This window comes from Euprymna scolopes, chromosome 26 (genome assembly GCF_053919585.1).
Source record: "Euprymna scolopes isolate OS-2025 chromosome 26, ASM5391958v1, whole genome shotgun sequence".
NCBI lineage: Eukaryota > Metazoa > Mollusca > Cephalopoda > Sepiida > Sepiolidae > Euprymna > Euprymna scolopes.
This window is the reverse complement of record NC_136507.1, coordinates 94,077,044-94,093,435: the sequence shown is the minus strand read 5'-3', so window position 1 is coordinate 94,093,435 and position 16,392 is coordinate 94,077,044. Positions and strand designations below refer to the sequence as shown.

The 16,392-nt window shown below is 34.7% G+C and overlaps 1 protein-coding gene across 1 annotated transcript in view; it reads right to left on the bottom strand.

Moving 5' to 3' along the window:
• LOC145248266 (aldehyde dehydrogenase family 16 member A1-like) overlaps positions 1 to 16,392 on the bottom strand; it is a 54,900-nt gene that overhangs the window by 9,230 nt on the left and 29,278 nt on the right. The window contains exons 7-10 of the mRNA XM_080110138.1: positions 14,685 to 14,882; positions 11,410 to 11,508; positions 8,049 to 8,291; positions 6,484 to 6,638 (exon numbers count right to left, since the gene is read on the bottom strand). Of these exons, the coding sequence (XP_079966264.1) occupies positions 6,484 to 6,638; positions 8,049 to 8,291; positions 11,410 to 11,508; positions 14,685 to 14,882 (695 nt within the window). The remainder of the gene's footprint in view (positions 1 to 6,483; positions 6,639 to 8,048; positions 8,292 to 11,409; positions 11,509 to 14,684; positions 14,883 to 16,392) is intronic.

The window sequence follows — 16,392 nt, the reverse complement described above, 5'->3', positions numbered from 1 at the left end:
CCCTGTACCTGTTTTACAAGTATTTTAATGGAATGTGCTCTGATGAACTCATTGCACTTGTACCCCTCGATGTACATATCCCTCACAAACTTGCTTAGCAACAAAATCTCACTCTCCACTGTTGAATTCCTTAAATGCTAGAAAACTTTCTATTCTAATAAATTCTTCCTTGAACAGCTAAACTTTAGAATTTCCTTCATGCTGCCCTGACTATACTGGTATACAGAAGTTTAAATATAATGTAAACCAACATTTTTTTTAATCTTTCTTAGGCATGGTCTCAAATAGTAGCCCCTTACGTCCAAGTGGCAATATGCCTTGTTTGGGGTGAAGGTGAGGAAAAGAAAAAATTACTCTCAGCGATCACATATTATCTGAACTGAATGTTTATTGTATGCGTGTAAATACACACCTATTTCACATACATTTGTAACACGTCATTATTTGGTGCCAAAAAAGAACTTTGTGTAATAAGTAGTGATTGGACGATTCGAATATTTTTCCCGATTCTGATACAATTACCAATTCCGATTCTTTATAAATCTCTAAATATTTTACTATAAAATTATTTTGTCCCAATTACTGTAAAAACGCATCTTAAATGTGCATATATTTTCTCAAATGTAAAAACACAATTGTGACAGGGTGATCTAGAGATTTTAGTCTTACTGGAAGTTTAAATCAATAAATATTTATTATTTTATTATTACTACAAGCAATGGAAGATGTTTTATACAAAAAAAAATAAAATAGATAATTAAAGGAATCGGTTTTGGCATCAGAAAATAGATTTTCCCCGATTCCGATAACCCTAAGAGCGCTTATTTTTCAGATTCCGATTCTCAACACTAGCAATAAGACAGACATTGATATGCAACTCTTTCGATGATTATGAAGCATGTACAATTATATATACACTAGCAAAGATACCTGCGCTTCATGCAGGACTTTGTTGTACATTCGGGTACTCACTTCGTGGACACCCTAGCAGGAAGTGAATATTGTACAAGCAACTATAGCTTAAGATGTTTAAAATTTTTTAACTACCTCCTGGAGTGATTGAAATCCAACTATGAACTTTAAAGCAAATAGATTATATCAAAGTTAACACTTATATTGTTACAGATAAAAATTTAAACAATTACAAATAGGGTTGGATCAAATACAATTGTATTTGTATTTCAATTGTATTTAAATACAATTTTAATGTAATTGTATTTGTATTTGTATTTTTAGATTTAGGAGTAAAAGTATTTGTATTTGTATTTCTGGTAACCTAAACGAAAGTATTTGCATTTCAATTGTTAAAAGTCAGTATTTGATCCAACCCTGTTCACATACATGTTGCGTACGTGTACCAGTCTACCAGCCCTGTCCACTTCCAGTCACACACGCTGCTGCTAGTTGAGTGACGATAAGTCTGTGAGTCAAGTAGCTTCAATTCAGGGTTGCCAGCTTGGCTTTTTTAAGGCCAAATTTCGCGAATTTGGCTTTTTTTGAAGCAGTTTGGCTTTCAAAATTTTTGTTTGTTTTTTTTTCAAATTTATGCTTCAAATTTGGCCTTTTTCGGATAATTTTATATAAATATTTATTAAATATGGATTATTAAAGAAAAAGTTATAATAAAGTAATTTAAACAGTTGTTTGGATGTCTAAACTTGTAGATTAAAAAAAACAAACTTTTGACCTCCCACTCCCATTCATGGATTTACACCCTCTCGCACTAAGCGAATCTCACACCTAAATGTTTAATCCGGTTTCACAGTTACTTACTAAATGTCTATATCATAGACTCTCAACCTGGGGGCCATGGCCCCCAAGGGGGCCATGGCAATAATTTAGGGGGGCCATGGTGGAATTTTCTTTTTTAATTGATTAAGTTGACAATAAAATTTTGTTACCTACATAATATTGTTACGAATGTGTGTGTACGTGTGTATGTGTGTATGTATGTGGGAGAGAGGTGATCGAATTATCTCAGTGTGGCCTTGGATATCAGCACGTAAACATGTGGGTATAATTGATTCTGAACCATACTGTATACTGTTTTACTTATTTTGTTCGACAATTATAAATGCGGTCGCTGTTTTCGTGTGTGAAATATTTGTGCACTTCCTTTATTATTTTCTTATTTTTTGGTATCATTGTATTCATGCTCATTCCCTACTCAGGTATTCCTGCTTTTTTTTTTTTAGTGCTAATATTGATGTGACTCGCTATTCTTCTCATAATTTCAATTGGGGCAGTGCTTGTCAAAGGAGGTGTGTTCTTGCTGTAGAAAGTACATTTCAGCTTGCTAGGTTGAGTGTGAATGTTTATCATCTTTACTCTCTCTGTGTATGTTTGTGTATGACTGTGTGTGTGCTTAATGTGTGAGTCCATGGATGTATTATGTATGTGGATATTTGTGTGTTTGTCATTTTATCACTTGTCCTATTTATCTGTCCTTCATTATCATTCTTTTGTCTTATCACTTAATGTTTGTTCTGATAGTCTGTCTTCTTTATTTTCCCTAGATTTGCGATGGCTACTAGTGTTACTAAGAAGCGGAAGTACAGTGACGAGTACATTAGCTACGGATTTACATCAATTCTCGCTGATGGCATCGAGAAACCTCAGTGTGTACTGTGCTTCAAAGTGTTGGGGAACGATTCTATGAGGCCTGGTAAGTTGAAGCATCATTTGCAGACCATCCATCCACAGTATGCTGAAAAAGACCCCGATTTCTTCAGGCGCCATGAAAGTAGTTTCGGAAAACAGAAACTGGATGCAACTGGTGCTTTCCAACAACAGACCTCAAGTGTAGTTGAGGCATCATACGAGGTTGCCCTTGAAATAGCGAAGCAAAAGAAGCCCCACACAATTGGTGAAACCTTAATTAAGCCATGTACTTTAAAGATGGTCAAGCGTGTTCTTGGAGATGCAAATGAACGTAAAATTCAACAAATTTCCTTGTCAAACGACACAGTGAAGCGGAGAATTAATGAAATGTCAGATGACATAAAGGAAAAAGTGATACAGGAGATCAAATCGTCTCCAGCTGGTATGTTTGCAATACAACTGGATGAGTCAACGGATGTGAGTTCGTGTGCACAGCTACTCGTGTTTGTTAGGTATATTTTCTTGTGTGATATCAAGGAAGAATATCTGTTATGTACACAGCTTGAGACCACCACAACAGCTGAAGATGTGATGGAAAAGCTATCTTCTTTCTTCAAAGCTAACAGGATCCCATGGGAAAATTGTTGTGGAGTCTGTACAGACGGGGCTCCAGCGATGCTGGGATCAAAATCAGGGTTCCAGAAGCGTGTCAAGGAAGTAGCTCCGAATGCCAAGGGGGTTCATTGTATGATCCATCGTTTTGCACTGGCGTCGAAAACCCTCCCTGATGAACTTTGCAAGATCCTGGAAGCAGTGGTCAAATGCGTCAACTTTGTAAAAGCTGGAGCTCTGAACTCTCGCCTTTTCCAGAACCTCTGTAGAGACATGGATTCGGAGCATGAAGCTCTCCTCTTTTACTCCAAAGTGCGCTGGCTTTCCAAGGGCAATGTTGTGAATCGAGTGTTTGAACTTCGGGGGGAGCTAAAATTGTTCCTGGAAATGCAAGGGAAAGATGATCTGTTGAGTCACTTCAATGAGGTTTTGTGGGAGCCACGTCTTGCATATTTAGCAGATATATTTGAGCAGCTAAATAGGTTGAATCTGAAACTACAGGGCAAGGAAAGAAATGTGTTTCACCTGATGGACTGTCTTCGTGGATTTCTTGCCAAGCTCCAGAATTGGCAAAGGAAAGTCGGTGCCGGGAATGTTGCCATGTTTGAAAACCTTTCAGCTGTCCTTGACGAGAATGAAGAAGATAGTCTGCTTGACCCATTACTTAAAACTGAAATCACCCAGCATCTGAGATCCTTGGAAAGTGAACTTAATATGTACTTCCCAGAATTCGAGGAGGAAGAAGGGAAGTTGGTAAGGAATCCATTCTCTGGCACTCTTGATATTACTACCATTCCCAGTGATGTTCAGGACGAGTTCCTTGATCTCAAACATGATTCTGCTGCCAAAGATCTCTATGAAGAAAAATCTCTGAATGTATTCTGGTGTTCGATGCATCAGTCATATCCAAAAGTCAGTGAGATTGCACTTCGACTACTCTTGCCTTTTTCAACTACCTATTTATGTGAGTCTGGTTTCTCCACCCTTCTACAAATCAAGAATAAGAGCCGCAACCGATTGGATGTGGACCCCGACATGAGATGTGCATTGTCAGTGACACAACCTCGGATTCGTCAACTGACTGAAAAGAAACAATATCAGCCTTCCCACTGATGTGTGATAAAGTATGCAGAGGTTAATTGAACTTTCTCCCATCCAAATCAAATTTGCTATTGTCTGCTAGTCTTTTGTAGTCTAGTGATGTAAGTTAAGCATATCACAGAAATCTATCAATATAAGATAATTATGACTGTAAACTTTGTAATAAAGCAAGGGTGTTCTCTTCATCAACATTTTATTTATTCTTTTTTTTCTGCGCCTTTTTTGGCAGGGTGGGATTTGGGAGAAAAATGAAGGGGAGCCACACGAATGTTGAGAATTCATGAAGGGGGGAATGGAGTGAAAAAGGTTGAGAACCACTGGTCTATATGGACCCTTTCAAAGAGTTCACAGTTGAGTATGAAACCATTTTGGGGACATTTTTTAGTGCTGGCGCCTTGTCCCTGCCAATTAGGTCACTGAGTATATTTCCTCTGAAATAATTAATTCTTGTATTTTTCGTTTGAAATTCTTTAAAAGTAGTGTTTTGAAATTAATTGAATTAATTTATTTTCAATTTATAGAAATTTGAAAACTTATAACTATAGCTATTTAAAGTTGTATTTAAAATGAATATTTTTAAGTATTCATATACTTTTTCCTGAGTGAGTAGTCCCAAAAGTTTAATTAAAAGTCATCAGAGCTCTAATGATGATAAAATGCAATGAGGACATGATATAGAGTGTAATGTAGATGTCAAATTTGGAAGGAAATATTTCTTCTTTTTTCTTCTTTTCTTCGCATATTTTCAGATTGTTTAAATCAGTTATTGTATTTTTATTTGTATTTTGAGATTGAGGAATAAAAGTATTTGTATTTGTATTTTTAGCGTTAGTATTTATATTTGTATTTGTATTTTTAGAGTTAGGAATAAAAGTATTTGTATTTGTATTTCTGGTAACCTTAACGAAAGTATTTGTATTTCAATTGTTAAAAGTCAGTATTTGATCCAACCCTGATTACAAAGAATCACAATCGTTAACATTTGTTTAATTGATTCAGAGGATGTGGGTGGAGGAGGATGATCAGATTCAAATTCACAAAGAAGTTGGCTGGCGCTCCCGGGATGGTGACAAATCCCAACTTGGTCTGCAGCATCCCTAGTTTAGTAAAAGACGCACTAAATATGACCTTAATCTTTGATCTTGAAAAATGGTGTGCATCATCACTAGGTGAGAGACAATCATGTCAGGTTTAGTCATGGTCAGTCAAGTGTAGCCTGTAGGAGAGTATATATACATAGGCTATGACCTTGACCGTAAAGCTGCAAAATGGTTTGCACCATCCCTAAGTGGGGGACCAACATCATGGTTATGATTGGTCCGGTGGTGTGGGCTGTAGGAAAGTTGTATACACAGGCACACATAAAACGAAAGTTACTACTTTATATATATATACATATATATATATATATATATATATATATATATATATATAGAAATGCATTGATGGATATATAACACGTCGTTTTGTAAAGTTACAAAGAGTTGATATGACAACTGAATATGCTACAATTCTAATAAAACATTGAGGTTTTCCTTGAAAACAGTGTCATTAATACAAGATTTAAGATACAGTTGTAACAGAGCTGCTGACGCTGGTAGCAGTGGTAGTCTGCATGAAGAATACAAATAACCAAGCCGGCTGTGCAAAGTGATCTCACAGCAGAGATAAAAGGATGCAGGTGTTCAGAGAAGAGGTATTGGAAACTCGACATGAAAAGCACGTGTTAGAGGCGTGGCCACTGTTCAGACAAGCATGTGTTCAAGACACTTGGCGGACGTCACAGCAGGGACAGTCACATACATCCAGAGAAGGAAAAAGGAATTGTTTGAATATTTAGAAAAAATACGTTGTTGGAAATACTAGATATAAATACATTTGTTAAAATTTTTTCCTGTTTCTTTAATACAACTATATTACACAATTGTAACAAAGAAATAATTAAAGCACTCCACCCCCCAACTAAGTGATTAATATCATTAAAATGACCCCATCCCCCAACTAAGTGATTAATACCATTAAAATGACCCCCCCCCCCCCCCCGAACTAAGTGATTAAAATCATTCAAACGTAAAGGCTAAAAAAAAAAAAAATTAAAAAAAAAAAATAATAATAAAAAAAATAGAATGAACTATACAGGATAGATAAAAAAGTGTAAAAATAATTCACCTTGGTTTATCGGTTTCATTCGACTGAAAACCCATTTGTTCATTTCCTGGCATTGAATGAGTAAATTCTGCAGATCCAAATGTCTTCATGTTCACTTCTAATGATGGAATGTTTGGCTTGGACATCCAGGCAGGCTGAACATATTCATACAAACCCTGCAATATGAAAAGAACGGATATTTTTGAAAGATGTTTCCATTCAGTCTGAGCATTTAGAAAAGAAAAAGCTATTCCAAACTTTTAAGCATGACAGACCAACCAAAATGCTATTTTCCAAGTGTGACTGAATTATCTCCCTTGTTTTCAAACATCTCTTTAAAATTACTTGACATGATAAAAATGAAATTTGCGATAAAATTTATTTTCACTTGTAATTAAACTTCTACTCAATAATTTTTTCACTTTTTGGTGAGGATTTTTACCTGATATGTAAATAGATAAAAGAATTTATTTAGAATGAGATTTTCATCTGTGTTTTATTTAATTTTTAGCTTATTTTGTTTCAGCTGGAAGAGGCCATTCTACTGGTTGACAGACATTCACCTATCTCACTTTTTTTTTTTTTTTTTTTTTTTACATAGGAGTCACCCCATATCAAGGCCCAGAGGCCACTCGAGGATAGGGTTAAAGAGTATACAGTAGTCAATGGGACAATACCGTAGTAATCGTTAGTAGTGGAAATTTGGTAAATTGGATATCTTAAGGGGAACGGCTAATGAAGAATTGTTTACGTTGGACTTGAAAATGACCATATCGTAGTCAGATGGAAAGCAGGTAAATGAAAGACCTTTTTAAGATTCTAACCGTTGCTTTAAGTGCAGTTATTTGGATCTCTCTCGCACTTGGTTTACCAAGTGTATTTGACAGGTAGTTCTTTTTCATGAGTCTAGGTGGTTCTTATAATTACTGGAATGATGGAGATCTTCCTAAGATTCCAATTTCTTTTCATGTCATCATATAAGATCTTGATATTTCGTTTTTTTCCCTCTCAGCTCTGTTTAACCCAGCATTATTTAGGACACTAACTTCTAAGGTTGCTTTTTTCTCCTTGTCCAATATTACTACATCAGGTTTAATAGCTCTTACTTCAAAGATGTGAGGTGGCATGATGTGACTCCAACTTGAGACCACACCAAAGACCATAACTGTGGTCGGAAACTTCCCTGTATTTCACGGTAGTCCAGTGATGCATTTTGAGGGTGCTGGCAATGGTCCTGTTCTCATAACTTGGATCGGTAGAAAGCATGAGTCGTACAGCGGCACATCTTTGATCTCGCTTGTTGAACATGGTGTCACTTTCAGACATGATAGGTTCCTATTGCTCTTGGGATTTGTACACAACTGACCAACTAGTAGATGGTCCGCAACAAAAAAAGAAAAACGGTGTTCACAAACATAAATGGAATCAGGTCGTCTTTTCTAAGATGACAATTTTATCATTCCACCCTGTAAGTAATAGGTATAGTGTGTAGGTGTTAGTGCATGTATAAATTGCCAATGTATGTATACAAGATATTTTCAGAAATTGCATATAATCTATAAGAATAAAAAAATTCACCATCATACCTCTTTTCCGCCATCACGGCCATAACCACTTTGTTTGTAACCGCCAAAGCCAGCAGCAGCATCAAAAACATTGTGGCAATTTATCCAAACCGTTCCAGCCTTAATATTCGAAGCTACTTCTAAGGCCAGGGCCGAACTCTCAGACCAAACACTTGAACCTAAACCATAAATTGTGTTATTTGCCAGACTTATGGCTTCTTTAGCAGTTCGGAAGGAGAGAGCCACAAGTACAGGTCCAAAAATCTACAAGAAAAAAAAATATGATTAAAGAATCAAACACGTAACAGACAAATCCATCAAATGAATTTCCAACAAAATGTTGTGTTGCTTCAGAATTTTTGAGATGAAGATTAATGATTTGGATTATTCGGAATACTGTTCTTATCTTGGATGCTATTCAATGTTTCAGTTGATGTAACCTCCAACCTTCCAGGAATGTTAAGTTGAAGGTTCAATCCTCAGTGCGAATAATATGAAGAATTCTACAGAATCATAGCTGATGGAATGAAAGTAAGCTACCCTGTGGATTAAATAAAGAGTTGCATTTGAAATTCCATACAAATTTGCCGAGTTCGACAAAATATATCCAAAGAAGGTCAGAGGTTATGCTAAATTCAAAATATGTTGTGTGTAAGGCTGTTATTTGATTACCACTCTTGTTTATGTAGGTAATATTATTATCAAATGAAGCTGTTAATTTTTTTATGGGACTGCGAACATAGAAAATTCCTAAACAGAAATATGAAACTCATACAGAAATCAAAAGCTACAAATAAGAAACTAAGAAAAAATTTAAAAAACATTATCAGAAATATATTTATTTTTACAAATTACACTGCTACTATATCACTGGTTTAATAATATAAATAAAAACACAAAGCAATAGATTTGCATTTTTTGTATGACTTCGACTTAATTTACCATAGACTCGTCAGGTAAGCAGTGCAAATCAATGTCAACTCAAAAGGTTCACTCTTAATAGGTGCAACTTTGAATCCTGTACATCAGTTTTCTCTTACTGAATTTCCTAACCCTGCAGAATAGATCCAAACTTAAGTCCAACCTTTCAATGTCTGCTTGTTACATTTCACACGCACACAGAAAAAAAAGAGGGGGGGGGTGAACCATGTGCAAAAAGTGGATTCAGCAACCGGGTCATAACAGAACTCCATGATTAATTGTACCACTGATTCAACTGATATGGATAATTTTTTTCTGAAAACAATGATGTTGAAAATCTCTCTAAAAGTAGTTCAATTAAGCATAATTGCTGTTGTAATGATTATCGAATTGTAACATCCATTCTTGTAAAATGTATTCATTTATGGTTTGTCAGCAGTTTTCAGTTCTGATAATAACTGCTGATATTAGTTTAGACCAAAACTGGTAAATGGACAAAATATAGAACTTAATTGTCATTGGTAGCACTCACCCACCTTGTAGTTCTGGTGAAGTGGAGCTACATATATATAGCCTGGGCAGGATGATATAGGATAGCTGTTGCCTGTACAGCATCCCCCACTTCTCTCTGAAAAACTAGAGGATCCAAGGGAAAGATAAGACAGGCGTCAGGTGGTGAGGACGGAGACTTTTAAAAAGCACATGTTATATGGCACAGTGTTGTAAAACATGAGTGCGAAAAGAACTTGAAAGATAATGAAATGTGTTATTTGGAAGAACCACGAATAAATGAGTTTCATTTGCATTTAAAAACAAACTGCCGAGTTGAATTTTTATTTCTTTCCTTTTCTGTTTGTTTCTTTGCGACCATACCAGACAACGTGTGGGTCCAAGTGGTTGAAATGTACAACAATTTTTCCTTGGAATGCGATTTTTATATGTGCACCATATTGTATATGTACCTGTTGGATTAAGTTTTATTGTTATTAAAAAGTAAATTAAATATTAAACTAGTATAATTTTGATCTGATTGAAAAGCTGATTGCACCACAATCTGTTAAAAATGTTAAATATCAATCAGCTCTAAGCGAGTTTTCTAAAGGTTGCAAACATTATAAATTATCTAAATTAAATCTTCCTTTTTTTATTAATGCAATAACAATGTATGATGGGCATCACATGTTTGAAAGCAATACTATGCCTAGGGGTCAATTATTCTGTCGTGTCATTATGTGCGATTAAGCAAGTTACATTAAAAAGATATTGGCTGTTATGCAATATAGTTTAGAAAAAAAGTTTAAAAACTAAAAATCAAAAAACAAATAACTGTTACCAAATGCAAAAAATTTTAATTTTCTACTTACCTGTAGAATTTTCGGTACAACTTTACCATAGTGTGTCGTTCTGATTCAATGATGTATTTTCAAGCGAAGGCATTTCAGAGAAAAATATTACATACTTAAGTGCGATGTCAAAATTAGTATTAATTCCAAAAATTATGAAAAATGGTCCAGTAGAAGATGTGCTAAAGCTGATTTTCAGGAAAAAGCGTGCAGTATATCAGGAAGAAGCAAGACGGCCCACTTGAAAGATAGTGTCATCAGATTCTGCGCTGAGCAAATTAAATTGGTAGAGTGCAGTTACAGCGAAAAATCACAACTTCAAAAAATTCTCTTTTTACTTATTTTTCTACTGTACCATTTTTAATAATTTTTGGAATTTATACTAATTTCAGCATAACATGTAAGTATGTAATGTTTTTCTATGAAATTCAGTGCAACTATAGTAAAGTTGCACCAAATTTTCACAAGTATTTACTAATTGAAATATTTATTATCAATGCGTTTGTTGTTGCCACTTGTTGTATGTTCTACAACATAGCTGATAACTTAGTCGCAAATTTCAAGCTTAATAGATAAAAAATAGAAACACTTTTGCCTTCTATAAATCTAAATTTCTTTTTATTTACACATTAAACAATGCTTTAAACAAACTACTTTAAAAATGTTTACTCTAAATGACAACCACCCTTGGACTTAGGCTTATGGTTTTACTACCCTCCCTCCCCTTATTAAAACTATTTTTTAAACCAAGTTTGCAGCCATATTCAAAAGCATGCAGTCTTAGCCAAAAGTGATTATAACAAATTATGATTAGATAAGTATACAAGTTGCCAAACCTCTACACTTTACGATTCTCCATTCTCTGGAGTAATGCACCTCTTTATTGTCAAAAATAGTTTCCCACGAAACTGATGTTCTTTCTGCTAAAGCCTCCATCTGTTGATGGTTACCACACAAACTACAATTACTCATAAAGAGAAATTTTTGTTCAAAGTTTTCTCCTCTAGATCCGCCATTTTCTGTCTAGATCCACATATATTAACAGGCTGACTTCAGAAAATAGGCCGTTCTTGACCACGCAATTTTAGTATTTCGCAAATTTATACAAATCTATTTACCTCTTCTTCAACAACTTTTGAGACAGTCTGAACGTTGGTAATTAATGTAGGTGGGTAAAAACAACCAGACGCTGGCATTTCAATCGAAGGTTGGTAGACCTGGAATATTAGAAAAGCATTTAAAGTAAACTAATTACATTCATTTTAGGATTAACAGTTTTACAACATAAAAAAGAAATTGAAAATTAAATTGATTTGTAAGAAATTCACAAACTAAACACTAGTAAAATTATGGCTAATTGAGAATGTTTTTATTTTTCAAATATAATTCAATTCTAAAACTGAGGAATATTTTAGTATGTATTTTGTGTGATTAAAATACAGACTTAGGCAAAAATATTAATTAACTTAGTGTTAGTATATATATTTTTATGTATTTACATAAAATGTTTTAACGAAATATATTTTATGGGTAAATTTTCTGTATTTACTCCAATGCTCAATACACGAGTAAATAATGAAAATATATGGCAATTACACTACACAGACTCTTCTGCATTCGATTCCTTACAGGTATAAAATGTGTAAGACTGTAGGTTAATTGCTACACATGTATAATTATAATTATTTTTGTACCTATAATATCTATACCTAGATGAAACACTAGGTACAAAGATAATTATTCATAATTATCTTTGTACTTAGCGTTTCATGCTTTTGCAATCATCAGTTCAGGAAGTGACAATTGCTACTCGTTGGGAGAATCGAGCCCAGTTACAAAGTCTGACTATTTGCTAAGACGTTACCTCCAGGCCACCAACTGTCACAATAACTAAGGGAAATTAACAACTATAAATGCCAAATATGTTAAGACAGTCAATAGTATTCAAATGACCAGAAATAACGAACTCGCACAAGGTAAGCCGATTGCTTTTATTTCCTAGAAAGTGTTCAATTTTAAGAACTGTCTTCATGTGGTTCCATTTGTGGATGATATACAGAAATGACAAAAGAATAGATGCTGAAATAAATATTTTTCCTAAGATTAACACATATTTATTTATATTTACAGATAAGAATAGTGCTGAAATAATTAAGAGTATCTCATAAAAATTGCATCTATAAACATTGAAGCATGCTATGAACCAAAAGAGCATCAGACCTATCAGAATTTCTGCAAGGAGGAATCGTGGGTGAACATGAAGATGGTCTTAATGCAAAATAGCAGGAAATCTTTCAATCCCTCTTTCTACTGTTAATAGAGTGATCGTACAATTCACAAGAGATGACAAAGAGTACACAAAACCTCATCCAAGTTGCCTTGGGTCGTCTGAAAGAACCTTGAATCTTGTGAAAAAATGTTGAAGAGGATATTTGGTGCAAAGCCTCTGACATTGCAACACAAGCAACCAGAACAGCTGTCAGGTATCTTCACAAACTGGGCTATTATGGTAGAGCTGTGAGAAGGAAACCTCTTCATCCTTCCAATATCAAGCGCAGAAAAGATTGGGCTTGTGAGATGGTGAAGAGACCTATGACCTTTTCAACCAATGTCATTTTCTCTGATGAGTCACAATTTGCATTATTTCCTGACGGTGGAAGTGTATAGGTATGGAAGGAGGTTTTCTCAGCAAGAGTTTGACTTAAAAAGACTGCAGCTAACGCCAAAACTTGGTTATGGTATGGGGTGTAATTTGAAGTGACGGTTGCTCACACCTGGTGGAGTGCAAAGAAAACATCAATCCTGCTAAATAGGTTTCAATATTACATGAAAGAGATTCCTACCAATATTCTCAAATGGTAAAATGAACAAAGTTAATTCTCTGTTTATGGAAGATTGAGCGCTCTGTCACTCTGCTAGGGCAACACAACATTGATTGAGCCAAAATGGGATTAATAAACTTCCATTGCCAAGTCAGTCCTTGGATATGAACCCAATTGAAAACTTTTGGGGCATATTAGACTGGAACCTTCACAAAAAGAAAAGGATGCTATCTTCTAAGCATGAACTTTTAGCATTATTGCGTCAGACATGGCAAGAAATTCCTCAAGATGCTATTTGTCAACTGATCAATGCCATGCCTAGAAGGGTCTTAACATTAAAAACAGCAAAGGGAATGTAAACCAAGTATCATTTATTAAATTTATGACCATGAAATAAACTGTTTCTATGGGTGTCTCTTCTTTGTTATATATATATATATATATATATATATATATATATATATACACATATATAATTATATAGAAAGGGTGAGAGATTAATAATTGTGAAATTATCAATCATTCAATAAGAGGAAACATAAAATCAAATATAAATTCAAGGTTATGTTTTCTCCTATGAAAACTTGATTGATAATTTTACAATTGTTAATCTCTCACCCTTTCTATTTATATAGCTCTAGGTAATTACACCTATTGAGATTATAACTGCAGAGCAACTTTAAATATATTTTACTGAGGCTTTGCTCATTTAGACCCTGTCTATTACACGTTATATGTACCAGATTTAAGTCTGTTGTTAAGAATCACATCACACATCCATTGTATGATTCTCATATCCTTTCTCTCCATGCATATCCTCAACCTTCATTGGCTAAGTTTAACTTCCATATGTCATGACACTTCACACGTACCTGACATACCTCTTGGTCAATAATGGTAATGCTCTACAGGTTAGTAATGACAGAATTTTTTGAACTTACTCCATCCATTCTTGAAATCCAAATATACTTTCTAGACATGATTTCAATCTATCGTCTTACACTTCAAAGTTTTTCATATTTTTAGACATGTCCACGTATCTCTCTAAGAGGCTTCGTCTTTCTGTTTAGTTCATTCATGAGTCAAACTTAAGTTTGAAATTGCAGTTTCATTGCTAAGTGCATGGATTAAATGGACACATTAAGAAATTTAGCAGCTAGAAATCTGTGTATTGCCCCAAATAGTCCACAGACTATGAGATATATACAGGGGCGAATTCAAGGAGATCAAAAAGGCATAGTTCTAAATCCTGTGATTTTTCTTCAATTTCTTTATTTTTAATATATTTTCCAACAGTGTCCAAATGAGCACCCAAGCACACTATCTTGCCTATGTAATAGAAACTTGATAATGAAAGTGGCTCATTCTCAGCCTATCTTACTCATAAGACTATAGGGAATGACTTCTTAAGATAAAATAGACTGAAAAAAAAAATGATAAGAAAAAACTTACTATATAATCAAAAACAAATTAAAAAAATCAATTGAAAAAAAAAAAAAAAAATTAAAAAACATTGCCCACTTCTGAGTAATCAAGAAAAAAAGGAATGAATTTTGTTAAATAAATCTTACCTCCGCACCTTCTTCTCTTGCTTCTTGAACGTACTGATCAATTGTCCTTCTCTGGGATTCATCTACAATAGCTCCCATATCAACCGCTTTGTCTTGACCACAACCGACTCTGAAGTGGCTTAACCGTTCCTTTAATTTACTTATTACTTTTTCATAAACAGGCTCTTGGACAAGCAATTTAGAACCAGCACAGCAGACCTGAAAAAAAAAAAAAAAAAAAAAAAAAAAAAATGTAAATCAAGAAACTTTAAATAAAAAAATTTAAAAAACATGGAGCAAATTGCCTACGTCAGTTTTTGGCCGCCAAGACACTATATCCATTAAAAACTTCATGCATTTTGAAATTTGCCAGAACTATACCGAATGCCCCTTCCCTCCATACACATAAGTATGAGGGCTCTTACAATTGTACATCATCCTATGTGCTATGCATATGCTTTTGATCAGTTCCAGTGCACCTTCAGACCATTGTACACAATAATTTTATTATTTATTGGATTATGTATTGATAAACTGGATATCAGAGGACCAGGATCTTGACTGATGCTTCTTTCATTAACATTGAACTGAAACTATCTGCATCACTTCAAATCCTATATCTAGTCACATGACTAAACCAACCAATCAGATATTCACCATTGTATATGGGTTCATAACTAACCCTAGAATCAATCATACCTAATAACTTGAGTTACATTTAACTCTAAAAATGTTCCAAAAGTAAAGCCTGTTTTTTTTTTAACTCAAAAACTAAAACCTTGAAGAGCTATGAAGACAGCAGTGTGCCATTACACCAACCAACCTTTATTTTTCTACATCGTTATGACTATTCTCAATGCACTTTGTCAGCCTCTTTTGATGCGTTGGTTGTAAAATTTCAGAGTGTGCTTTATTACTCGCATATCTTTTGACACTCTGAAATCGACGAACCTATCTCCTAACTGTGCTGACATCAACTGTATCAGCTTTGTAAATGTTCAACAGATGCCAGTGAATATTGATCAGTTAGTTTTTCTGTGTACAGGAATTCCATGATGTATTTTTGCTTCTGATGCATGTCCATGACAAGGATTGCTTTCTTAGAGTCTCACTGTTAATATCTGCAACAGAGAGATGAAATGTTCAGGTCATGAATGCATAAAACAAATAATAATGCAAAAATAGGAGGTATTACTTTTGGAACATCCTTCGTATATTGTGCCAAAATGATATTTTTAAACATTAGCAAATACCTTAGCTAGTATGACAGTGACTTTGTTGCTGTTGGGTGGATTGACTGGTTGGTTGTTTTACAGCATATCAACCCTTTTCGGGTTATTTAATGCCGAATCCAAAGATTCAAGAAAAATTTTTTTAATAGAATATATTTGTTGTTTTCACGTCGGTTTCTATTTAACCCATAGTTGGGACCCTAACAGATACTACCACTCCGGGTCAGAGTGGACCTGGGAGCAATGGTAATTAAAGGGTGACTCCACACTCCCCAAAGCCCACAAGCTGGGGCCTCACCACTGGATATAGTTTAAGGTCATATCCAGGACCCCCATTGAGGGATTTTTACCCTCTGCAGGGGGGCAGTCAGCGTATTCTAATGCCCCACCGACAGGGCTGCTGTTGGGTGGAAGTATGGTTCCACTTTCCCAGGCTTTACTTTCTCTCTAAGAAGGGATTCATTTATTGTTGATTTCCTGCTATTGGGAATGCCTAT